Source organism: Ursus arctos, unplaced genomic scaffold (genome assembly GCF_023065955.2).
Source record: "Ursus arctos isolate Adak ecotype North America unplaced genomic scaffold, UrsArc2.0 scaffold_31, whole genome shotgun sequence".
Lineage (NCBI taxonomy): Eukaryota > Metazoa > Chordata > Mammalia > Carnivora > Ursidae > Ursus > Ursus arctos.
Window position 1 is genome coordinate 103156 of NW_026622997.1, and position 23376 is coordinate 126531.

At 56.9% G+C, this 23376-nt stretch overlaps 2 protein-coding genes across 2 annotated transcripts; one reads left to right on the forward strand and one right to left on the reverse strand.

Moving 5' to 3' along the window:
• The first annotated feature begins 1480 nt into the window (after positions 1 to 1480).
• Positions 1481 to 10848, forward strand: MOG (myelin oligodendrocyte glycoprotein). The gene is made up of 9 exons (XM_048225761.1): positions 1481 to 1562; positions 2652 to 2999; positions 6853 to 6966; positions 8173 to 8193; positions 8503 to 8523; positions 9719 to 9835; positions 10047 to 10067; positions 10624 to 10700; positions 10750 to 10848. The coding sequence occupies exons 1-9, from the start codon at positions 1481 to 1483 to the stop codon at positions 10846 to 10848; spliced, it is 900 nt and encodes a 299-aa protein (XP_048081718.1).
• Positions 10849 to 11217: 369 nt separating this feature from the next.
• ZFP57 (ZFP57 zinc finger protein) lies at positions 11218 to 14837 on the reverse strand. Its single transcript, XM_057304928.1, has 3 exons — positions 13929 to 14837; positions 13195 to 13281; positions 11218 to 12465 (listed from the first exon to the last, which is right to left on the reverse strand). Exons 1-3 carry the CDS (start codon positions 13960 to 13962, stop codon positions 11252 to 11254), a joined length of 1335 nt encoding a protein of 444 aa, XP_057160911.1. The 5' UTR covers positions 13963 to 14837; the 3' UTR covers positions 11218 to 11251.
• Between the last annotated feature and the right edge of the window lie 8539 nt (positions 14838 to 23376).

A 23376-nucleotide genomic window follows, 5' to 3' on the forward strand; every position in this document is an offset into this window, starting at 1 on the left:
AATTTTATTTAAGTTTAATTTGAATGACCACTGTGGCGAGTGATTACTATATTGGACAACATGGCTTTAAGCCGTCCGTCTTGACCCTTTTTTCTTCTTTGGTGAGACAGCCTTGCTTTAAGATTGGCAAGTATGTTTCTCAAATTTGGTGGTTGTTGTGAAAATGTTGGGGTTCGAGAGCAAACAGTCAAGAAAGAATTCTTGAGACGTCTTCGGAAAAAAGGTTGTTTATTAAAGCACGAGTGCAGGACCCGTGGGCAGAAGGAGCTGCGCTGGGGTCGCGAGGAGTGGCCCATATATACCCTCAAGTTGGGAATTGGGTAGGGAGGGCGTAAGTCTCTAAGGAATGCGGAAGCAGGGTTTCCAGGACCTTGAGGGGCTAGCTGTTGTTGGGAAAAGGTCATTTATTACCGTCTAATAACACCTGAGTCCTGAGACCCTTCAGATGTATATTGGTGGGCCATATGCTTGGGGGGGTGATTGCCAACACGTATCTTGGGGGAGGGGTGTAGAGATAAAGGGAGTTTCCAAGGGAATTTTTGTATGTTAAAGGAGACTTACAGGATCCTGGAGGTCGCGATAATGTCAAGCTAAGGTTGCCTGTTGCCCTCAGTAAAGTTCTAACATAGAGGCAGCTGAGCTCCCAGAGGAAGGTCCCTCTGCCTGCCTCAAGGACTGTCAAGGGCTGTAGGTTGTAGGTAAGTCTGGTTTTTTTCCCGTGTCTTTGTTCTCCACATCAGTGATGCTGCTGGTCTTGCTCCTCAGGGACCCTCTGCGTCTGAGGACCAGGAGAAATCATGCCAAGGCTGGGAGATGCGCCCTGACGGCTGTGCTGCCCGCCCGCCACTGACCTCCGTGAACCTCCCTCCACCGTGTTGGCCTCTCTGAGCACAGGGAACACTCAGCTCAGGACTCTCCCAAATGTCTTCTCTGGGAACGGGAAGCCGACGACGCCCAAGCGATCCCGCACACATCAGAACATAAGGAAGGGGGGGCGGGCCGTGCGTGGGAGAGAGGGAAGTTAGAGGTCAGGGAGAACGCCTGCCTGCCTTTATCAAAAACCCACAGTAATTCCTCCCTCTTGGCTGACAGCAGGAAGAGAGGGGTTGAAGGAACCTCACAGACCACACGCAGCCTTTCCCGAGGCCCAGGGAGTGTCACCCCCAGAAGCCCCAGGGAGGCTGGGCTGTGGGGAGGGGCTGGGCGGCCAGTACCAGGCGGCCTCTGCTCCGAAGCTCTGGGGGGGTGGGGATGGCAAACCCTGGTCATCGCCTGGGTCAGTGGCCCTTTTGTGTAAGTGCCTGGCGGGGATGACTCGGCCGTTCCTGGGAGCACAGCTGCACAGAGCTGGGAGGAGGCCGCCCTCCCAGATCCTCCCCTCAGGCTTTGTCAGAGGTGGGGGACATGCACCCTGAGGGCCTCCGCTTGGCCTGACCCTGCTGCAGGGACGCTCTGTCCCCAGTCCCCAGTCCCGGTAGAGATGGCCAGTTTTTTGAGCTCCTCTTTGCCCAGCTGCCTTCCCTCCCTCCTCCTCCTCCTCCAGCTGTCTTGCAGCTCTGCAGGTAAGATTTATCTTTATTTCTGCCTTGGGGAGGCCCTGACAACCGAAAAGTCAGTCTCCTTGGGTTCCCCTCCTTCAGTTCATCCTCAGGGTGTCTTGCAAGTTATCTGTCGGAAGCACGGGTGTGCTGACGGGGCTCCTTCCTCCGAAACCTTCTGTGGCTCCCTACGCACGTCAAAGTAGGACCCGAGCTCCGTAATGTGACCTTCACGTTCTCCTTCAGCTCATTCTTACCCATCTTCCCCGGGTGCTTTCTCACCAACCGGTGGAGACACCCTAATAGCAGCTCCTTGGGGCTGCTGCCAGGGTTTAATGGGGTGAGGTATAGAACGTGCTTGGTCGTGCCTGCCCCGATACATCCTGATAAATGCCGAACGGCCGGATCTCATCACGCGTGAGAGCTCTCTTCCACACGATCAAGCACCAACGAGTTTTTACAGAGGAGCCCGGCCGTCACGTTCTGGGGAGAAATAAAAAAAAACGAAACAAACCAAAAACACACAGATTCTCCGCCTCAGGGAACCCCCAGAGCGGAGCCCAGCCCCACTCCCCCTTGGGGAACCCTTGCAGGTGTCTTCCCTTCATGTAGCTCTGGCTGACAGACACACTCCATGCAGGAAGAAGTTTGGGAGCCTGGGCTGAAGGCACAGAGGAGAACAAAGAAGTGGAGCCAGCTCTGGGGTGGGACGTTTTGGGAACAGGGTGTGAACAAGGACAAAGCAAACCCACCAGGGGAACGTCGGGGAGCAGCTTGGTTAAGTTCAGACAGGGAGCCCCCACCCGAGAATTATACTGCAAGGTGCCAGAGCCCGTCCCGTGGTGGGAACTAAAGGCTGGGCTGGAGAGTCAGAGATGGATATGTCGGCAGGAGGGTGAGCAGCCCTGCTGAGTGACCACATGCTAGAACGTTCCTCCTGTCCAGGGCCCTCGAGACGCCTCGGTAACCAGGGATCTCTCCTCCCCGGTTCCAGAACTCCATGTAAAGAGAGGTGTCTTCCTCCTTGGCTCTTAGGAAGCAGCCCTTCCCAGGACAGGCTTGTGTGGCGAGGTCCTGTGACTCTCGGTTTCTTTCCTTTGGTGTCTTGGACAGGACAGTTCAGAGTAATAGGACCAGGCCACCCCATCCGGGCGCTGGTGGGAGATGAAGCAGAGCTCCCGTGTCGCATCTACCCCGGGAAGAACGCCACGGGCATGGAGGTGGGCTGGTACCGGCCCCCCTTCTCCAGGGTGGTCCACCTCTACCGAAACGGCAAGGACCAAGACGCAGAGCAGGCGCCCGAATACCGGGGGCGGACGGAGCTGCTGAGGGACACCATGGGCGAGGGGAAGGTGACCCTCAGGATCCGGAACGTGAGGTTCTCAGATGAAGGCGGTTTCACCTGCTTCTTCCGGGACCATTCCTACCAGGAGGAGGCGGCGATGGAACTGAGAGTGGAGGGTGAGTATCTGCGGGGCAAGACCTCCCTCTGAGACTTCCATCAGTCTCTCCAGGGAGATGTGACCCTACAGCCCAAACATCCTGCTCCTGCGAATCGCAGCAGGACGCAGGAGTGTGTATGCGCACCCGGCCCGTGCGGGTGGAGAAGCGGGACCAAAGCCAGGGCCAGGAGTAGGGACACGACAGAATCCGTGCTGTTACCCAGACCCTGAAAGGCTGTTTGAGGGCCGTGCCCCTCCGCCTGGAGGCACTGCGTGCGGGGCTGCTGCATGTAGGGAACATGCAGGGGCTCCGTGCTCCTGGGTGCAGGTGCAGACGCAGAGACACTGCGGTAAACTATGAAAGGACCCGTGAGACAGTTAGGTGACCGTGTTTCACTTTGGGGGAGGAGGGGGCGAGAGGGAGGACAGAGTGTGATCCAGCCAAAGGAGACGCCGGAATTATCCATACGGTCGTATGTATGCATTCATATAAAAGAGCTGATACTATGCACATTTGTGAGTACATATACAGAAAAATTAAAGAAAAAATTTTAAAATAAAAACCAAAATACAAAAGCTGAGAAATAGTGGCAGCAAAACCCAAAATAACCAATTTCTGATGGTTTTTTGCCACTAGATGAGAATAACCTGAAAGCTAATTCCAGTGTCAAAGTGGACTTTTTTCCTTCCATGTCTGACTTTGGAATGTTTTCCTCTTTATTTGTTAGAAACAAAGGCGTGATTCCTAAGGAGTGAAATGACCAGATCCCACTACCGCAGAACCCTCACTGGGTGTGTCTGCGGTGCTTTATTAGACAACATCCCCACATTCCTGGCAGACATGGTCCAAGTAAATACACGAGCGGAGCAAATGTCCGAAAGAAAGGGACGCCACCTTCCAAATTCTGTCTTTGGTGTCTTCTGTGTGACGGGGATCTTGGCATCGATCTGTTGTGGGCTCACGGTCTGCTAGGATGCAGGGAGAGGTGGGGGCAGGGGGAGCCTGACTGTTCACTGCTATTGTCTGAAGAGCAACAATGTCTCAAGGTCCCCGCCCCCCTCCACACCTGCTCCTCAGACAATCCTCACTTCTGTGGGCTCGGCCAGAAGATGGCATTGTGTGCGCGGTAACAAAGCCCTGTTTCCGGAGGAGGGAGTCCGGGACGTGAGAATGGCTCTGTGTGCACACAGCTGGTTCTCCTGGGGGTTGTACCTGCAGGGACGAGGGACTGTGAGATCGCCAGTGTGCAGCTTTCCCGCCTAACTGCTCTGTGTTTTCCTCCCCCAGCACAACCCCTACCTCCAAAGACAGAAGGAGGAAGGGAGGAAGAAGGGAGGCAGGAAGGAAGAGAGAGAGAGAGAGAAAGAAAGGAGGGAGGGAGGGAAGGAAAGAAAGAAACAAAGAAAGAGAGAGGAAGGAAGGAAGGAAGGAAGGAAGGAAGGAAGGAAGGAAGGAAGAAAGAAAGAAAGAAAGAAAGAAAGGAAGAAAGAAAAGGAAAGAGAAAGAAAGAAAAAGAAAGAAAGAAAGAAAGAAAGAAAGAAAGAAAGAAAGAAAGAACAAAACTGCCTCAGGGGACAGGTTTTTTTGGGTTGATTTTCCACATTCCAACCCCCTTCCTCCCATCTCAGAGTCTGCATGCCTGAGAGTCTAAAAAAAAAGTGTTTTACAAGTAAACAAGGGACCGCCCGCCACGCCTGGAGAGCAGGAATCTGAGCCGAATCTAGGACTGAAATCGGTGACTGTATTACAGCCAATCATTACCTCCCTTCCTTCTCTAAAGAGTGTTTTCTCTTTCTTTCCAACTTTATTTTTTTCTTGCATTTTTGTGATTTTACTACTTGTTGTCTCTAATCCTTTCTTTAAATGCTTCATTATGAAACTTAAAAGCATCACAGCAGTAGGTGATTACAGTGAGCCTCCAGGGACCCACCACCCTTCTGCGACAATCCCCCAGGCGGACAGACAGACAGCCTGCTTCACCTGACCCGCTCGTCTCCACCCTCCCCCACTGAATCACTGGGGCAAACCCTAGCCCATATTACCATTCCATCGCGAAATGCACAAGAATGTGTCGCTCGGGCTCCTGGCTGACTCAGTCCGTGGAGCACGTGACTCTTGATCTCAAGGTCATGAGTTCCAGCCCCACATTGGGGGTCGAGTTTACTTGGAAAACAAAAAAAGAATGTACCACTCAAATGTAAGAACTCTATTTAAAAATCATAACCACAATACTGTTACCTTTTAAAATTAACAAATATTCCTTAATATCCTCAATGCCTGCTCTGTGTTCAAATTCCCTTGTTTCAAGAACGTATTTTTACAACTGCTTAGTTTGAGTGAGATCTACACGAGAGCCACACGTTGGTGTGTGCCCTGTGGTTTCCCACCGTCGAGTTGGCTGATTTCACTCCCATTCTGTTCACGCGGTGCCCCATACTTGTATTTCTTCTAAACAGAGAAGTACCATCAGAGCCAGGTTTAACTTATTTTTTCAGGCATTCATAGGTGATGCTATATACTCCTGCTTTCCATCAGAAGGCCCCTACTGGCGCCTTCTTCTCTGTATTTCCGATCCTAGTACTTTGCGAAGGTATAAAATGTGCGAAGGGTGGAAGCCTGCAGCTGCTAAGTCACGTTGCTGCAGGGACTTCGGAGAAGAACCTGGAGTAGGACTGGCTCCACTTTCTCCCGGGAACAGAAGAGACAAGAGCCTTAATCTGCAGCTTGAAGGGTTTTGCTCCTCCCTAAGAAACCCTCCCCGACCAGTTGCTTGCTGTCTCTTAATCCCTACGCTTGATGGCCACGTCTTTATCTAGCCCACGAAAGGACGGAACAAGATGAGAAGTGCTGAGCCCGGCCGGGCACGCTGAGGCTCGACAGGCAGACCTCTTGGGCGCTGAGGGCAAGATTCTAGAACGGCAGCTTCTGGGTGGGAGCCAGAGCTCCGGGTCACCCCCGGCAGTGGCTCCACTCCACATCCCCTCGGTCATCGAACCCCTCGGTCATCGAACCCTGTGTGTCCTACTGTCTCAGAAACTCCACAAGACGGGCTCTTCACTGGACTGGTGAAGTCGACGGACCCCTCTTCTCTCTTTTTAAGTAAACTCTGTGCCCAATGTGGGGCTCGAACTCACAACCCCGAGATGGGGAGTTGCGTGCTCTCCTGACTGAGCCAGCCAGGCACCTCCCCACCCCCCCCCGCTCTTTTTTTACCCCTTCTCAGACGTATGTTTTAAATGCATTAAATAAACATGTTTGCACCGAAACACAGCTATCAAAATGTTACAGTAACAAGATACGGAGTGGCCCTGATAAGTAGTGTAATTTCAAAATAGTGAAGAACAGAAGCGATATCTTGAGGTTTCTGCGACAACTCTAATGTGACTGAAAATACTGGTGGTTTTCACGATGACAAAGTCACAGGTTCTGTTCACGGTACTGTGGTGTCAGCTTGCCTACAGACACGCTCACGGAAAGAAGCGCTAAATCCCAGTTCAAAGATTGCTGAAAATAACTCTGTATGGTTTTCTATCTGGCTCCTGAGAGCCTGACTTCCTAACCCCCATCCCGTCCTAGTTCAGGCCGTGTTCTAGTCTCACCATGACTGCGGCCTCTTCCCTGACCTCCCTCCTCCAGGCGGGCGGTCATGGGTCAGTCGTGTCATCCTCCCCGTGAGACTCTTCCCCGAGCCCCGTGAGGACCAGATCTGAGTGTCTCCGCTGGTTCCCAAATCTCTGGAAGACGGGCCTTGACAGTCGCCAGCCCGTCCCGGAAACAAGCCCACTCTCCCTCCAAGCTGCGTCCTCTTGTTGGAGCCCTGGAGCCCGGCGCGGTGCGGGCCCTGGGGCTGCAGCGCTGCTCTGCCTTCCAGATCCCTTCTACTGGATCAACCCCAGCGTGCTGGTTCTCATCGCGGTCCTCCCCGTGGTGCTCCTGCAGACCGCCGTGGGCCTTCTCTACCTCTGCCTGCAGCACAGACTGAGAGGTACGGGCCGGAGGGTGGGCTGCCGCGGGCCCGTCCCCGAAACACGAAACACGGGGCCTCTTGGAGCTTGCTGGCCTGATGGTCAGTTTTGAGTGACTTCTGGGTTCAAAACTGCAGAACGACAAGTTCTCCATCGTTTCTGTAACGGGTCCCTGCATTTCCCTGTGCGGTAGGGCTGACACACAACGGCCCGTGTTACAGAGGAGGCCCCAGAGGCCAGGGGTGGTTCGGGAGTTACGTGAGGACACACCCTGCAGTGGCAGGGCCGGCCTGGCCCCCTCGGTCTCTGGACCACCCCTGGCAGCTTCCTGCCGCTGGGGAGGGGGCCTCTGAGTCGGACAGGTCGATGCCTCCTGGAGGTTTGAATACGGTCCCTGCGCAAACGTCCCCACCACATCAGCAGTGTTCAGAACTTGCTTCCTCCTCCTTTTCCACTCAACACGGAGGACTCAGCCTCAGCCGTCCGTGAAGCCCCTCTTCTGTGCCCAGAGCGTCCATCCGGAACCTTCTCCCCGAGCTGTTCTCAGAGCCCAGGCTCGCAGGCCCTGGGATTCTTCTCCCCCTCCCGGTCCTGAGAGAATAAAGCCCGAGGGAGGGCTTGGGGTGTGCAAGAGGGCGAATGGGGGGGTCTTCTCTCTCCCCTTGAATTCATCCCGGGTACTTGGGGCCCTACGCCCCCCACGTGGAAAAGGCTGTCTGTTCCCATGGCTGTGCAGAAGGGACGTGTGACGGTGGGGGGCCGCCTGGACGCTGGTGGACCTCAGCCTCGTGAGGGGGTGGGGGGGGCACTCCCTCCCTCCACCTGGGAGGGGACATTGTTATGCAGAATCTACTTGGGAGCCCGTCTCCTCCCTCATTCGGAAGTTAGTGGCTTTAGATTTACAAAGGGACAGCCCCGCGGGGGAGGAGGGCAAAGTGAACGGAGACCTGCCGGGCGGAGGGCAAGAGCCACCTCGGGGGAGGTGAGGACACCTGAGGCTGGTTTGGGGCCTTGCTGTCCCCCCAGGCTCTCTCTCTGGATTCCAGTGTTTGCCGCTGACCGCAGCCACGGAGAGAGCTCCAAACCTGGGCTCTCGCATCCATTCCCCTGCGGACACTGCTGGACCTCAGAGAAACCGCCGGCACAAGGGTCCAGGGCGCCGGGTGAGGAAGGGGCCCATCTCATGCCAGAGCTCCAACTAAAAATGTTGCCTTTTTCTATTTCAGGAAAACTTCGAGCAGAGATAGGTGAGTTTTCGTCGTCCTCCCTCCACGATCCCTCTGTCCTCTGGCATCACTGACATGGTCACTTTCTCTGACCGTCTCTGCCTCTGTCCCCACACCCTGTGCTTCCTTCAGACAGACACACGCTCATAGTTCAGACCCCGCCAGCCAGCCAGGAGTCGTAGCGAGACGGGGGAGAGAGTCCAGCAGGTCCCCTTCCCCCGCGGGTATCACAACTAGTAGCAGTTTAAGTGATCCTCTCACAGAGGCTCTGAGGGGAAGGGCTCCCCTCCCAGAGCCCCACTGAGCCCCTTCCTGTGCGTTCCCTTTCAGAGAACCTGCACCGGACGTTCGGTAAGTGCCAGGACCGGTCCTCCCCAGTCAGCGTGGTGTGTCGGTGGGACCCAGTCACGCACCGCTGGGCTCCTGCCTCTTCCCTTCCCGCCTCCTGTTTCTCTTAAGTCACGGGTGAGATGCTAGCGGGTACCCGTGAGGCTTCTCCGTGCAGGCCCTGCACCAGCAGCTCCGCGGTAACTCGAGCTGTAGGAAGCGCCACGGTTCTCTCTGCAGACGTGCAGCGGGAGGTAACAGACCCTCCCAGTGCGCTCGCTGTCTAGTTGGGGACGCGATATGAACTCACTGCGGAACTAAGTACTTACTATCACCGATGGAACCCACGTGGTAGAAGGGAGTTTCAGGCAAGAACAAGAGACTCTACAGGGCTGATTAGGGAAGGCTTCCTGGAGGAAGAGACACCAAGCCGGTTTAGTGTTGGCTCTTCAAGACTCCAGTCCCCGTCCTTTTTGTTCACTGCTGATTCCCCAGAGCCTAAGGACAATGCCAGCAAAGGAAGGGCACCCACATCCTGGTTGGATGGATGTTGCAGAAATTTCTAAGATGCCTTCGGGCCCCTGCTCTGAGCAGCCTCCCTGAACGGGGAGCACTCCATCCTAGCGTTTAGGACGTCGCGTCAGCGTGCCAACCATGCACAGTCTCTGCGACCCAAAAAGGGAACATGTGAGCGGTTTTGTAGGATTAGAGTAGCAAAGGCCTTACCCCTTTCTGTACCATGAATCTCCTCGGCATTCTGGTGAAGCCTAATGGGCCCTTTTCCAGAATAATGTTTTTAAACAGTCACAGAAAACATATGATTGCAAAGAAAACCACTGAATTGAAATACAGGTATCAAAATAGAACCCTATGTGTAATGTAGCACAAATGTTTCTTTAAGTAACAAAAACGCACCAAGTAACAGTGTGGCGCAAGGGCAGTAACTGTCGAACTATGGCAAACATTTCGAGGTTCCAGCAGCCCCAGTGGGAACGAAATAAGTGGTTTCCGTTGGGGATAAAGTCACAGGCACTGCTGACGACTGCTGTGTGGCCTCCATTTTTAATGGACGAAATGCCAGATTCGGTTCAAGGCTGGTGAAAATAAGGGTGCAGAGCTTTTCTCACCTGGGTTCACAGCTGCACAGGCCGTGGGGTCGCGAGAGGGTGGGTGGGGCCAGGGGCGCACGCTAACCCTGTGTTCTGTGGCGGCGGCTCAGACCCCCACTTCCTGAGGGTCCCCTGCTGGAAGGTCGCCCTGTTTGTGCTGGTGCCCGTGCTCGGACCCCTGCTCGCCCTGGTCATCTGCTACAACTGGCTGCACCGGAGACTCGCAGGTGCCGTGGGGGCGGCACGCGGGGCCTCGCAGCGGTGGGGGGACCCAGACCGCCTGCCTCCTCCCCAGGGCCAACTCCAGGGTCCTCCGCGGATCCCGGAGGAGAGCCAGTGCTGAGCTCCGTGGGGCCGCTCCGTGGCAGGGGAAGACGGGGCGTGTGGGGAGGGGGCCGGTCGTCTTCCACCAGTCACGTCCTCCTTCCTTTTTTCCAGGGCAGTTTCTTGAAGAGCTGAGTAAGTTTTCTTCTCCCTTTATAAGCTGAGATCAAAACGCCAGGCAGGCAGGCAGAGGAAGGGGGGCTGGGGAGGGACCAGAAGCTGGGGGGGGGGGGGCGGGCCCGGGGGCCGGGACAGGAGAGCCTGGCTCAGGGAGTCCTGGGCCCTCCCATGTGCTCTGCGGGCGTTTCTGTCCCGTGCTCGGCAGCTGCCCTGGGCCTCGCCTCCACCACTGCTGGGGCAGGCGCAGAGGCAGGGGGACCCCCGGGGGCTTCTCCTCTCGTGGATTAAGGCTTGGTACTGACAGGTTTTTCGGGTTATTTTCTCCTCTTTCTAGGAAACCCCTTCTGAGTGACACTGCATCTTGGTAAGGGTGCCGGACAGCCTGGCCGGTCCCAGCACCGGTCCCCAGGTGTGGCATCCTCTGAGCTGTACCCACACTGGCCGCCTCGCCCCAGAGACAGCCCATTTCCATTTCCAGGAATGCTCTGAATTCCAGACGGGCCTGAGTCCTCTTCCATCATCTACCTTTCCTCGTCCCCGTTTCCCTACCCACATTTGTCCTCCCCCCTCGTCCTCCATCTGGAAGCTGTCTCTGGCCGCGGCCAGCCGGGCGTTCCTCTCTCTGACCGAGGACACCTGTGCTGGACGGTGACAGCGGCAGGACTGAGACCTGCAGCCTCCCTCTTGCAAATCACAGCACGCCAACGTGGCCAACGGTGGTTGTTTCTCCCATGATGTCAGTCCTGGGGGGCAGAGCGAAAGGGAAGGAGGAGTGCGAACCCCTGGAGCTGCGTGAGCGGCAGGCCGGGACACGGGCTGGAGTGCCATCGGGCCCCGGCCTTCGGAGCAGCGAGGGGAGCGAGGGCAGTGTCGAACACTGGCCTCGACTTCCGCGTCTTGAGTGGACGGGTCCCCCCTTTCTGTCCCGTCTTACCCCTGTCACGGCAGCCACTGTTTTCTCCAACAATTACTACTTGATGGTCTGTCAGACACAAACAAAGCAGGTGCTAATAATAATAATACAACTCTCCGTGCGCCACTGCTCAGCCGGTCCTTTCGGCATGTCCCTCCTCGCCCCTACCCTCTCTTCTGCCCGAGCCGCTGACCCTGCAGGCCCGTGCCGAGGAAAAGCAAGCACAAAGGACGACCTCAGTCAGAAAGGCCGTTTCTTTAGTTTATGTACCGCGCCCCTCGAAGCCTCATTTGCTCTCGCCCCTCCGGTGCCTTCTCCCCGCCCTCTCCTGGGGCCTGGATGCCCGGGGCAGACCCATCTCCTTCCCTGACAAAGGGGGGGCATCACGAAAGAAGCTGAACCATTGGCCCAGGATGGCCCAGCACGTCTGAAGGTTGCCCAGACACGGGTCCTTGCTCTTGGGGCCCCCCCAGTGACCCATGAGGCCGTCCTTGTCCCCGAAGCAGACATCGCACACGGGGCAACGGTAGACCTTCTGCCTCCAGTGTGTCTGCTGGTGTCTGACCAGCTCCGACCGTGAGCTGAAGTACTTGCCACAGCGGAAGCAGCCACTGGGCTGCTCCGAGAGGTGGGCCTTCAGGTGGCTGGACAGATGGGCCTTCCTGCCAAATGTCAGAGGGCAGTGAGGGCAGGAGAAGACCTTGAGTCTCGAGGGCTTTGCTGAGGGACGGCTGGGCCTGGTGTCCAGGCAAGGGGTTCTCGTGCTGGGTGTCTGCGTGAGGGTCCCAGGCCCCGGCGCCGTTCCCGCTGCTGCCCAGGGTCTCCCAGTGACCTGCTTGCCGTTACCAGGTGGCTCTGTCTCGGCCACGGGACCCTCGGTTCCAGTCGTGGGTTCTCGGGTCCTGGCCACTGGGGCGTGGGTCTCCTGGCTGGACCCCTGGGTCTGGTCAGCGCGCTCCTGAGATCCAGCTCTGGGGCCTGGAAGCCTCCCCAGGCGCTTCTGGTCTCGGGCCACCAGGCTCTGGTTTTGGTGTGTCTTCTGGTGGCGTTTGAGCTCGGACCGGTCCCTGAAGCCCTTCCCACAGCAGGGGCAGGAGTGGGGCCGGTAACCCAGGTGCACACGGCGGTGCCGACTCAGCCCCGACGCGTCACGGTAGGTCTTGTCGCAGAGTGGGCAGCAGAAGGGCCTCTCCCCGAGGTGCACGCGCTGGTGGAAGCTGAGGTCCCTGGGGTTTCGGAAGCACCTGCCACACTGGCCGCAGCTGTCCGTCGTGTGGGGACCGTGAACAGACTGGTGACTGTGCAGGCTGGAGCGCTTGCTGAAGGTCCGGCCACAGGGCTGGCACAGGAAGGGCGGCCTGGCCGGGGAGGCAGGCTGCGCGGGGGCCCTGTGCGTGGACCCCGCTGCCGCGGAGGCTGGGCCCACCCCTCTGCAGGCAAGGGACGCCCTGTCGTCGGGCAGCCTCCAAGTCTCCTCCCGAAGCGTTTTCCTCCTGCCGCCTGCGGTGGGGGCGGGGGGACAGGACGCCGCGTGAGAGCCCAGCACCAGCTCCCCTTCAGCCCGCACCCCCCCACACGCTCTCACTGGCGCTCTCACTCGCGGACCTCACAGGCTGCAGGCAGAACGGACCTCTGGGTTTCCAAATGAAAAGAGAATCAACATTCGAAGCGGAATCCTTCAGCCAGAGCGGAGGTCAGAACTCTAGCCTAGATCCACACTTCTCACAATCCATTTCCTCTCGTTTTCAGTATCTCACGCTCCCACGACACCCGCAGTGACCTCCGAGGTGGTGCAAACGGGGTCACCGAAGGGAAAGGCGGTGCCGCTCATCACCCAGCTAGCATGGGAAGTTCACACCAGGGCCCGTGGTCAGCTCGGCCCGGAACCTCTCCTTCCCCCTCTACCTCAGGAACAGGTCTCCACTTGGGCTCAGCACAAGCTCACGCCCCTTCCTCTCCTGTTCCCTTGGAAGGGACGTAAGCAACCTGCATGAACTCCAACCCCCGGAAAACCGCACATATTTGCTTGTCCTCAATAGTTCAGATAGTCCTCTGGGGCCGAGGGACACGAGCACATGGTCTCAAGCCCTCTCGCGGCTCCACGTGGGGCCCGGTGAGAAGGACGCAGGCTGGGAGAGGATGTGCTCGGCCCTGGTGCTGGGAGGCAGCCCTCCACCCTCCCGGGGCATGGCCGGGGCCCTCGCCGCCCCCCTCCTTTGCCATGCTTACCTGAAGGGAGGCCTTCTCCATTTGGGGGTCGGAGCTGGAGCCCTGCTCTCCACTGCTTTTCTTCTTGTTCAAGCTTGATGATCAGATCTGGGTTAGACAGAAAGATTCTAACTGGGGGTGGGAAGGAAAGAGTGAGCCGAGGTCCCAGGCTTGGCCCCATCCCACTCAGTGGGGACAACAGGCTATCTTCTCCCATTTCCTTGGTTTAAGAACTGGGACACTTAGGTGCAGGGAGGAGACCTCCTAACGAAGTTCCTGGCACCTAACAGGAGCTATTCTGTAAGTACAGGTATGTTTCAAATGATCATGATGTTCCAGGGATTATCTTTGCCTCAGTGCAGGCTTTCATTTCTCGTCCTTTCACCCCGAGCTTAGGGACCTAGATCTTTCACACCTGGAAGGCCTAGAAGGTGCAGGGTCAGTAAAGTGAGCTGTGAGCTTATCTACCTGCTCAGGGAAGCCAGGTGTCCCAGGGTCCTGGGCAGGGGGCTGCGCTGAGGGTCCTGGGCGGGGTCCTGGGCAGGGGCTGCACTGAGGGTCCTGGGCGGGGTCCTGGGCAGGGGGCTGCACTGAGGGTCCTGGGCAGGAGGGTCCTGGGCAGGGGCTGCACTGAGGGTCCTGAGCAGGGGGCTGCGCTGAGGGTCCTGGGCAGGGGGCTGTGCTGAGGGTCCTGGGCAGGGGGCTGCGCTGAGGGTCCTGGCAGGCAGCGTGCTGAGGGAACCCCGGCCTCTTACCCACAGACATCAGGTTTCTGAAGGTCTCGGACATGACGTCCTGGTACAGGACCCTCTGACCGGCGTCTAGGCACACCCACTCTTCCTGCGTGAAATTCACGGCCACATCGTCAAAGGTGACTGGCTTCTGGAAGAGCAGGAGAGACTCAGGGAGTCGTCCAAGCTCTCGTTAGAAAACCGAGAGAAAAAGAAAACCATGGAAGGAGGGGAGAAATAGGGAAGGACAGGCACAAAGCCACCATGTTCATCTACAGAAAGGAAAGGGAGGAAGACAGGAGGGTGGGCGGGGGCGGTATGCACTGAATATAGGTAAGGTGGGACCAGTCCAGGAAGCTGCAGGGCGGGGTGGAGGCGGGCGCTGAGAAAGGCGGGCATGAGCTGCCAGGTGTTCAGCTGGGAGCCGGCTGCAACCCCGCCTGACCTTGGACTTGGACGGGGACGCACAAAAGAGCTCGGGAGCCTGGGAGCTGTCCCGCCCGCCCTCTGCTCACTTCCAGCCAGGTCTCCCACCAGCTCTCTCTCCTCGCGGCTTCCCGCTGGGCCTCCTCATCCAACCGCGGGAGCAGCTTCTCGTCCGCCGCCCTGTCTGCCCGCAGCTCTGCCCACTCCTGGCCTGGCCCCCGGGGCCGACCGGACCCCTTCCTGGGGCTCTGTGTGTCCTGGTCACTGTGCGGGTGGAGAGCGTGTGCACTGGCCTCGGTCGGGGTTGGCATGGCTTCCGGGACAACGGAACTTGCTCCTCCTGGTTTGGGTCTGTGGTCCAAACTGTCCTCTCGCACAGCCGAGCACACCTCTGCTCCTCGAAGCCCAGGCTGCAGGGCTCAGGGACGGGTCCCCGGGGCGACGAAGACACCTGGAGAGCCCCACCTCCTCTGCAGACCGCCTCTCACGTCACTTGAGGTGCACTCCCTTGAACAAAGACATAAAAACCCGCTGACTTTCCTCTTGCAGTTTCTCTGGACTGGGGGTGTGCTGAAAATAGCCAGAAAAGGGGGGTCTGATGATGGAGTTAATGAGACTGCTGAGAGGTGCCAAGTGCGGCCGGGTCCCTCCGTCCCCCTCCCTCTCCATCAGGACTGTTCACAGTGGTCGTGGGAGATGTCCCTGCAGCCAGAGGACCCAGGAGGCTGTCCTGCTCCCCGGGGGGCCCCCCAACGGCCCGTGTGGGGGCGCTGGGAGGAGGCCCCTGCAACTGCCCCAGCACTTTCTACACCCACATCCTGCAGAGGGGGAGGGGGCAGCGGTCCTGGCGCTGGCGACCCGCCCTTCCAGAACGTAAATCCCCTGAGGGAGCGTGTCGCCATCTTCCCATCCTGAGAGCAGCCAATCTCTGGGACCCAAAACCACCGTCAGCGGCTTCCCACAGCAACTCCTAGAAAAAACAAAAGCCCCGCCACACCTGCCAGGCTTTGTGGGACCGGCTGGCACCCCGGGCCCCAGCTGCTTGAGTCTTGGGCCCTCCAGCCAGGCTCTCGCCCTTGGTTCCCTGCTCGGTCCCAGCAGGACACCCTTTCCAGCCCAGCCCAGCCCTGAGATCAGAACCTTTTGTCCCTTGGGGTGAAGCCTCCCGCAGGCAGGAAGGAGACAGAACGGCTCACCATTGCGGTGGCCCACTGGAGGGGCTGAGGTGCTCCCATCGGCCGGCCACACCGAGGAGCCCCCGAGGCCCATCCACCGCGAAACTTCCCTTCTGGAATCCCAGCTTTCTCAACACCAGCCAGGGGCCCCCATTGTGGCCGGAGAGGTTGGTGCACCAGGCCACACCCCTGACAGCCAGGTTTCCCCAGGGCCCCGTGGTGGGAGCCTCTCCACGATGACGGGTGCAATGCCCGCTTGCCTGCGTCAGGCCTGAGGAGTGCGGGACGAACACCCGCGTTTGCCTCCATCCCCCCAGCTCAACACCCAGCTGCCCCACTCACCCACAGTGCTCCAAGGACAGGGACTGTCTGGGGGGCCCAGTGCCGGGCCGCCCCGCTCTCTCAGCCAGGTTCCACGAGCCCACCGCGTTCCCTGCCCCGGGGCCCAGCTGAGACTGTGGACCCACCAAGGTCAAGAGTTCGCCGTCTGAGAAGCCCGAGAGGAAGAGAGCCCCGCCCCCTCCCCAGCCCACCCTCCTACCCGCAGCAACCCTGGTCCCACCTAGCGCCAGGACCTTGCCTTAGTCCCGGTCCTAATTTGCTCTTGAAAAAAGAGGATTATCTCTGATTAAAACCTCCCACCACCACCATCTAGAGGGGAAACGAGCCCCACGGGCCCCCAGGAGAGAGGCGGAGGCATACGGCATCTTAGAGAAACACACCTTGACCAAAATGCTGGAGGTCGGGGAGCGCGGGGAGGACCCGGGCAGGTGGAGAGCTGCTTCCGCAGCCACTTACCCTCACCCAATTCAGCCTGGCTCGGTGACATGTATGTAACAGTGCAACGGATACCAGATTTATTGTTTTCCACTTAATTAGCACTTCATGTGGGAAACAAAGGCAAAATAAAAAAATTAAATTTCCTTACTTCCTACAGCCCATTGACAAGGCCATGAAATAGGCAAGGGGGGGGAGCTTGGTCTGGGAGCTCAGCTGCCTGGATGCTGACGCTTTGCTGAGGGCAAAAGGCAACCTCAGACCGACCCTGGACCCTGTGAGTCTCCTTTAACATATAGAAATTCCTTTGGAAATTCCTTTATCTCTACCCCCAAGATACAGGCTGGCAATCATCCCCCAAGCATATGACCCACCCATCCACATCTGAGGGGTCTCAGGACTGAGTTCTTACTAAGCAGTAATAAACGACCTTTCCTAACAACAGCTGCCCCCTCAGGGTCCTGGGAGGCTTGTGCTGTCCCTGCCCCTCCCAGCTTGAAAGCATATAATGGGCCACTCCTCGTGACCCCGTGCAGCTCTTTCTGCCCATGGGTCCTGTCCCCGAGCTTCAGTAAAGCCACTTGGTTTGCACTAGACGTCCCAAGAATTCTCTCCTGGCCCTCGGTTCCGAACCCCGACATCCCCACGTCAGCACACACCACATTCCACTCGGTGCCGCGACCATCCTTTAGGCTTCATGTCGGCCTGGGGTTTTACCATTTACAAAGTACGTTTGCAAACATGGCCCGGGTGAGTGTCCACAAACACCCCCTGCGGTAAGACGTGCTGCTCCGTCCCTGCGGGTAGGACACCATCCCTCCAATGCTGAGCCTTCCCAACGCAGGTCTGCAATCTCTCAACAACCAAGGCGTCATTTTGGAAGATGTCTTTGAGGATTTAGTGGAAGCCATGTTTACAAAAGTTTGTTTGTTTATTTTAGATTTTATTTATTTATTTGACAGAGAGAGAGACCATGAGCAGGGGGAGCGGCGGGCTGAGGCAGAGGGAGAAGCAGGCTCTCCGCCAAGGAGGGAGCCCGACACGGGACTCGATCCCCGGACCCTGGGGCCACGACCTGAGCCGGAGGCAGGCGCCCCTGGGTGCCCTCCTCTTGAAACGCAGCTTCAGCTTGTTTCGGGCTCTGCGGGAGCCACAAGGCCGGCCCGGGGAAGGTTTCTGACGCTGCGGCTTCCTCGGCGCCTTGGAGTGCGGGCCGCCTTGCACGCCACTGCTTCGAGCGGGAGGATCTGAGAGCCCTGCTCGGCTGTGGAGACGGCACACCGCAGGGCGCGAGGCCGGCCAGACACCTCGGTTCGCGCGGGGAGTGGCAGATGCGCTGGTGGGGCCGGCCTGGTCCCGCACGCTGCCGTCGAGGCTCCGCAGGGCTCGGAGCGCAGGTCCTGTCGCTGCGGTCGGCTAAGCTGTGGCTCAGGCCCAGGCCGACATTCAGTCCCCGCGCCAGTCACTCAGAACCAAAAATGGAGGCTGCCACCTTACCCGCGGGGCAGATGCGAGGCCGGGGTCGTGGCTCTCTCCAACACACCCCTCCGTCCGCCTGCCTCTCGCTTTCCTGACTCGGGCCGTCCGGTGGCCTAGCTAGTTGGTCAGGCACTTGGAAGACTAGACTGGATGGACATGTCTCTTTGGAGTGGCCAACTGTGGAAATAAACCCCCTGCTGATCTCGCCGTCTGTCCGTCAGGTGCATGCCCATGGGAGGAGCCTGTTCTCTGTGAGCCAGACTGGATGAGGGACGCGCTGGGTGCCCGTCACCCCCACCGCTGCCCGCGTCCATCATCGTCCCGGGCCTGGCGGGCATTCACCGTCAGAGACGGGGCACACGAGAAAGGATGCCGTCTCCGACTTGGACTGTGACCTGCTTGTCCTACAGGGAGGGAGGCCACACAGCGAGGGACATTGTCCACACCCGCTCTGGGCACAGGGACTTCACCGGACCCCGTAGTGCTGGCACTTCTCTAGGGTTCGGTGTTGCTATTCCAGTCCTGTCGGCCTGCCCCCGGCCATACTGTGTGGCCCTCGAAACAAAGCCCTGCCGCGCTTCGGGCTTTCCAGACTGCTCCAGTCTGACGATGGTATGCCTTTTACTGCAAAGCCTCTTGACGATGGGTTGGTAGCCAAGGTACCTGGTGGATCTTTCATGCTTCCTACCACCATTCACAGGCTGAAGAGCCTTCTCTCAGGTCCACTAAAAAGGATTTTTTAAGTCTGTTTCCCTCACCTCCTCCTGGCCCGCACACCTCCCTAAGGCGGCTTGGCCACCCCACGCTGCTGTCCCCCCAGAAGTATCATCTCCTCTTGGCCACTTCTACTGATCTGGATTGGAGGTTATAGAGACCTGTTCTGGAAATTCCTGGACATGGTGTTTCTCTCTTTTCCCTAAGACCCTAATAGCACCCCCAGGCTAGCCGGGCTGGTACGTCCTGTTGGCAGCAATCCAGCCAAAATGGGGGGGCCGGTGCCAAACCAAATTCTGGCCCAGCTACTCGGAGTCTCCGATTTACGTGGTCCTGGGTCATAAGGAGAATGACCACTTGATTGCGTACACGGCTCACGAAGTCCCAGGCCCACGCAGACCAAAGGGGAGTACACGATGGGTTTCTGTATGTTCTGTGAAAATATTCTTCCTCCTCCTGTTGAACCAGGCGGGGGTTCTGGTCGGGTCACTGGACACACAGGCCAACCACTGGCTACACTGGTGTCAGTCACCGGGCCTGGAAGAACAGGTGCTACCGTCGGCGGGGACTCGCTGGGGACAGCTCTCTACCAGGACGAGGGTGGGAACTGGCTTACCGGAAACAGACCTTGGGCAAGCAGAGCAGGCCGACCGCCACGTTACAGAGCACAGCTCTGCATCTGTAAAAGACCTATGCCAACCAAAGATATCTGGGGATGTCACATGCACATCCCAGAAAGTTTGAGAAATCCATTGGCTAAATTTCCTATTCCTCTCAACAAAATTTTATGTCAATATGGTAGACTTTGGATAGTTCATTCTCTACTCAGTCAGGATATATTGATTACCCTGGAATCAAGATGTATTGATGAGTCAATGAAAAAATTAATTGTATTTGATGCATGGCAGACACTTCATATGTTTTATTTTCTCCCTCTACACAACCATCCTTCTGCTCGCTGCCATGAGGTCACCAACAAAAATATGACTTATGAGAGACGAGGTGCAGTTGACTCAGTATCTGAATTGACAGGAGGTAACAGGTGAGTTTTAGAAAGCCTTTGCTGTCAGGCGTTGCCAACCCTGTTCGCCCTTATTCTAATTTGTGCCACTAACCCAGTGGAAGGCTCTATAATTAGATGTGAAACAACACCAGTCTTGCAAACCGTACTTCCCGAGGCCCCATTTCCAAGCAACTTTCATGGTTAAAGATACTGTCAGACATGCTTTCATGAGATCAAAGTCTTATTTCACGTACTGACTCAGTATGAGGGTCACGGTAATTGTCTGCTCTGCCTCCTGCCCCCAAATCTGTTTCTGTTTTGGGCTTTCTTAATTCTCAACTGGTGGTTGCCCATCCCTAGTGAAACCCAAGTCAGCAGGTCAGTTTTGTTTTGTTTTGTTTTTTAAGATTTCATTTATTTATTTATTTATTTATTTATTTATTTATTTATTTGACAGAGATAGAGACAGCCAGCGAGAGAGGGAACACAAGCAGGGGGAGTGGGAGAGGAAGAAGCAGGCTCCCAGTGGAGGAGCCTGATGTGGGGCTCGATCCCAGAACGCCGGGATCACGCCCTGAGCCGAAGGCAGGTGCTTAACGACTGAGCCCCCCAGGCGCCCGTTTTGTCACCCTTTCTACTCCTGGGCTGGTCTTTCATGCTGAGTATTCGCTTATCTTGTACCTGAGGTCCCCGGCTCCAGGTCCTTGAATGGGCTCCATTGGTTCCCTACCTGCCACCTTCCAGGACTCTTGATGTCTTTGCCCTCCTGTTTTCTAAGGTCTGGATTCCTCCCCTCCAGCTGCGATGTCTCATTCATGCTGCCTTTGCTGCCAAAAGCCTGGGAGGTTATGCCTGCTGTTGGCGCCCTCTCCTTTCTCCCTTCTACCCTTAACTGTGCATCGGATTCAGCTGCATGGAGCTCTTTGAGGACGCAGCGAAAGGGGGTTTGGTGGATTGATGGGCACTGGGGCCAGAAGGCAGGCAGTTTCTACAGCCTTCCTAGGAGATCTGGCTTGGGGGGCAAAGGAATAGCATGGTAGCTTGTTTAGATATTTATAGTTTAGTAGGAATGACCCAGTTGAAAAGGAGCCATTGGGGATGGAGGAGAGAGAAAGAGTAGCTGTTGGCATAAGGTTCTGAGAAGGTGGAGAGGATGCTGCCAGGTGTCTTGAGAAGAAGGCATGGGGGTGACCCTGTCTGGAAGGCACCAGAGAAAGTTCTGGAAAAGTGATACATAAAATCATGAATTTTATTGAAGGGTATTAAAAAACAAACAAGTAAACAAAGATATGTCAGTACCTCGACTGAACTACAAGAATGAAGACAGACTACGTGCACGGACAGGATGTGAGAAGGTCCAGTGGCACGTGACCAGCTGTTCTTGTACTTTGGGGCCAGGCTCTCCCGGACACAGCTCTGCTTCCAGCAGGTAACAAATGTCCTTCTCTCTTTCAACAAACACTCAAACAGACCCTACAGAACAGGCTCGTGGGCACACAAACACAGTGCAACGAAAACCTCACAAGCTTCCTTCAGCTCAGGTCATGATCCCAGGGTCCTGGGATCGAGTCCCGCGTGGGTCTCCTTGCTCGGCGGGGAGCCTGCTTCTCCCTCTGCCTGCAGCTCCCCATGCTTATGCGCTTTCTCTCTCCCTAACATATAAATAAAATCTTAAAAAAAAAAAAGTTTACAGGGGCGCCTGGGTGGCACAGCGGTTAAGCGTCTGCCTTCGGCTCAGGGCGTGATCCCAGTGTTATGGGATCGAGCCCCACATCAGGCTCCTCTGTTGTGAGCCTGCTTCTTCCTCTCCCACTCCCCCTGCTTGTGTTCCCTCTCTCGCTGGCTGTCTCTATCTCTGTCAAATAAATAAATAAAATCTTAAAAAAAAAAAAAGTTTACAGAAGTTGCATTTGTAGAATAAATAATGGAAAAGCAAAACGTGGAACAACAAGAGAGCTCCACAGTAGAGTAGGTGACAGAGATGGGGCACGTCCTGAAACGAACCACAGCAGAAGCACACGTAGGTTGGTGGTGATTCGGTGGACAGATAACGTGGACGCCGTGCGGCTCAGTGAGACAGCCGAGAGTGCACGTGTGGGTTACTCCAGCACCGAGAGACTGGGCAGGTGAGGGTGGACACGGAGACGGAGAAGGAACAGCCCGTGAGGCTGCAGAAAACCCAGCAGAGCGTGCGATCCCGGAAATCAAGTAAAGAGTGTGTTTCAAAGAGAAAGAAAGAGAGAAAATGAACTGTACGGGGCTGCACCTCAACCCGGATGATTAAAAAGTATTAATGACCAGAAGACGTCAGTTACATGCAGCCTCCCGTTATCTATACAAACTCATGAACAGGCAGCGAGGCACGATGCCGTCACTTAGGACCACGTAACGGTGGCAAGCACGCAGGGAAGGGGGTCGGCACCACACAAGCCAGGGTAGCGACCGGCTGTGCGGCGGGGACGACGCCGGTGCGGCCCACGGGCGCTCCACTCCCCAGGCTGCGGTCCTGCACGGGTACCACCCTTCCAGCCGTGCACACACATCTTCATTTGTATATTCATGTCACGTTGACAAGAAAACAGAACACAAGACGGGGGCACCTGGGGGGCTCAGGTGGTTAAGCGTCTGCTTTCGGCTCAGGTCATGACCCCAGGGTCCTGGGTTCGAGCCCCCTGTTGGGCTCCCTGCTCAGTGGGGAGCCTGCTTCTCCTTCTCCCACTCCCCCTGTTTGTGCTCTCTCTCTGACAAATAAATAAAATCTTTAAAAAAGAGTACAAGACAAAGGAAAGGCGTGAAGCATGCCTGAGGATTTAAGGGCTGGTAATTACGGTGCTGCTCACACACAGCCCAGGGGATGAAAGGGGAACTGTGTGTGAGGCACAGGTGATGGGATCGGGTTTGGTCAAACTGCACCCTCGTCCCAGACTTTTGTTCTCAGCCCCATGAGCTGTGAGACTGCCTGGCGGTCGCCAGTTGCTTTTCTGCTTGATTTGGAGGACAGGGGGCAGCTGACCTCACCAACGTGTCCAGCACTGAAAATCCTCGTGGTAAACAACCACTTACAGGGGCATCCCTGTCGGGACCCCTCTCACTCTTGAGAGTTTCTCTGTATCTTCATTTAATAAACTTCTATTGCTTTACTCACAAAACCCCCCAAAACAATCACTCAGAGTTGAGTCATCTCTACACCCAATGCGGGGCTCGAACTCACGACCCTGAGATGAGGAGTCACAGGCTCTGCTGATGGGAGCCGTCAGGCGCCCCTCCAGTTAATGTCCTGCTCACCTCAAAGGGCGTCTCCTTACCCTCTGATCTGGGTCTCCGGGTCTCCTGCCCCTTGCCCTCGCCGATACCTCCGTGCAGGGTAGAGGACCTACCACCGGGACGCGGAGAAGGGAGGCCAGACACTGCCGTCTGCGGGAGGCCGATCAGGGCTTGCTGGGGGGGCACCGCGTGCAGGTGGCGAACACGGAAGAGCCCACCACTGGGGAACGTTCCGCTGCGCACTGCGCACGTCGCGGTATCAGGGTCACGAGTGAACTGCTGGTCCCGAGGGGTGCGCATGCGGACCACCAGGACTCAAGTAGAATGCTCCTTACGGAGTCCGGCCTCCACTTCTCTGAGTCTCTACTCACCAACGCTCACCCCCAACCTTCCCAACGTCTCACTATCTGGGAAGAGAATGAACTGAAAATGAAATGAAATCCATCAGTTTCATTCTGCTTGGGATTAAAATTCTCGCTCAGCACATCAATTTGTCTTCTGAGTTATCAGTGAGGGTGGGGGGGACACGGGCTCGAGGGTGAGTCCGGTTTACCTCCGAGTGGAACCAAATATCGGGAAGACGTTGCTTACGTGCGCTGTGGGCCCTGTGGCTGCCCTCCTCGCTCGGCTGGGC

Excerpts from the sequence above, each read along its gene's own strand:
- MOG (XM_048225761.1), top strand. The coding sequence starts at position 1,481 with ATGGCCAGTTTTTTGAGCTCCTCTTTGCCCAGCTGCCTTCCCTCCCTC. Across the intron at positions 3,000-6,852 it reads GATGGAACTGAGAGTGGAGG|ATCCCTTCTACTGGATCAAC; the intron begins GTGAGTATCTGC and ends TCTGCCTTCCAG. Across the intron at positions 6,967-8,172 it reads CCTGCAGCACAGACTGAGAG|GAAAACTTCGAGCAGAGATA; the intron begins GTACGGGCCGGA and ends TTTCTATTTCAG.
- ZFP57 (XM_057304928.1), bottom strand. The coding sequence starts at position 13,962 with ATGTCCGAGACCTTCAGAAACCTGATGTCTGTGG. Across the intron at positions 13,282-13,928 it reads CAGAAACCTGATGTCTGTGG|ATCTGATCATCAAGCTTGAA; the intron begins GTAAGAGGCCGG and ends TGTCTAACCCAG. Across the intron at positions 12,466-13,194 it reads TGGAGAAGGCCTCCCTTCAG|GCGGCAGGAGGAAAACGCTT; the intron begins GTAAGCATGGCA and ends CCCCCACCGCAG.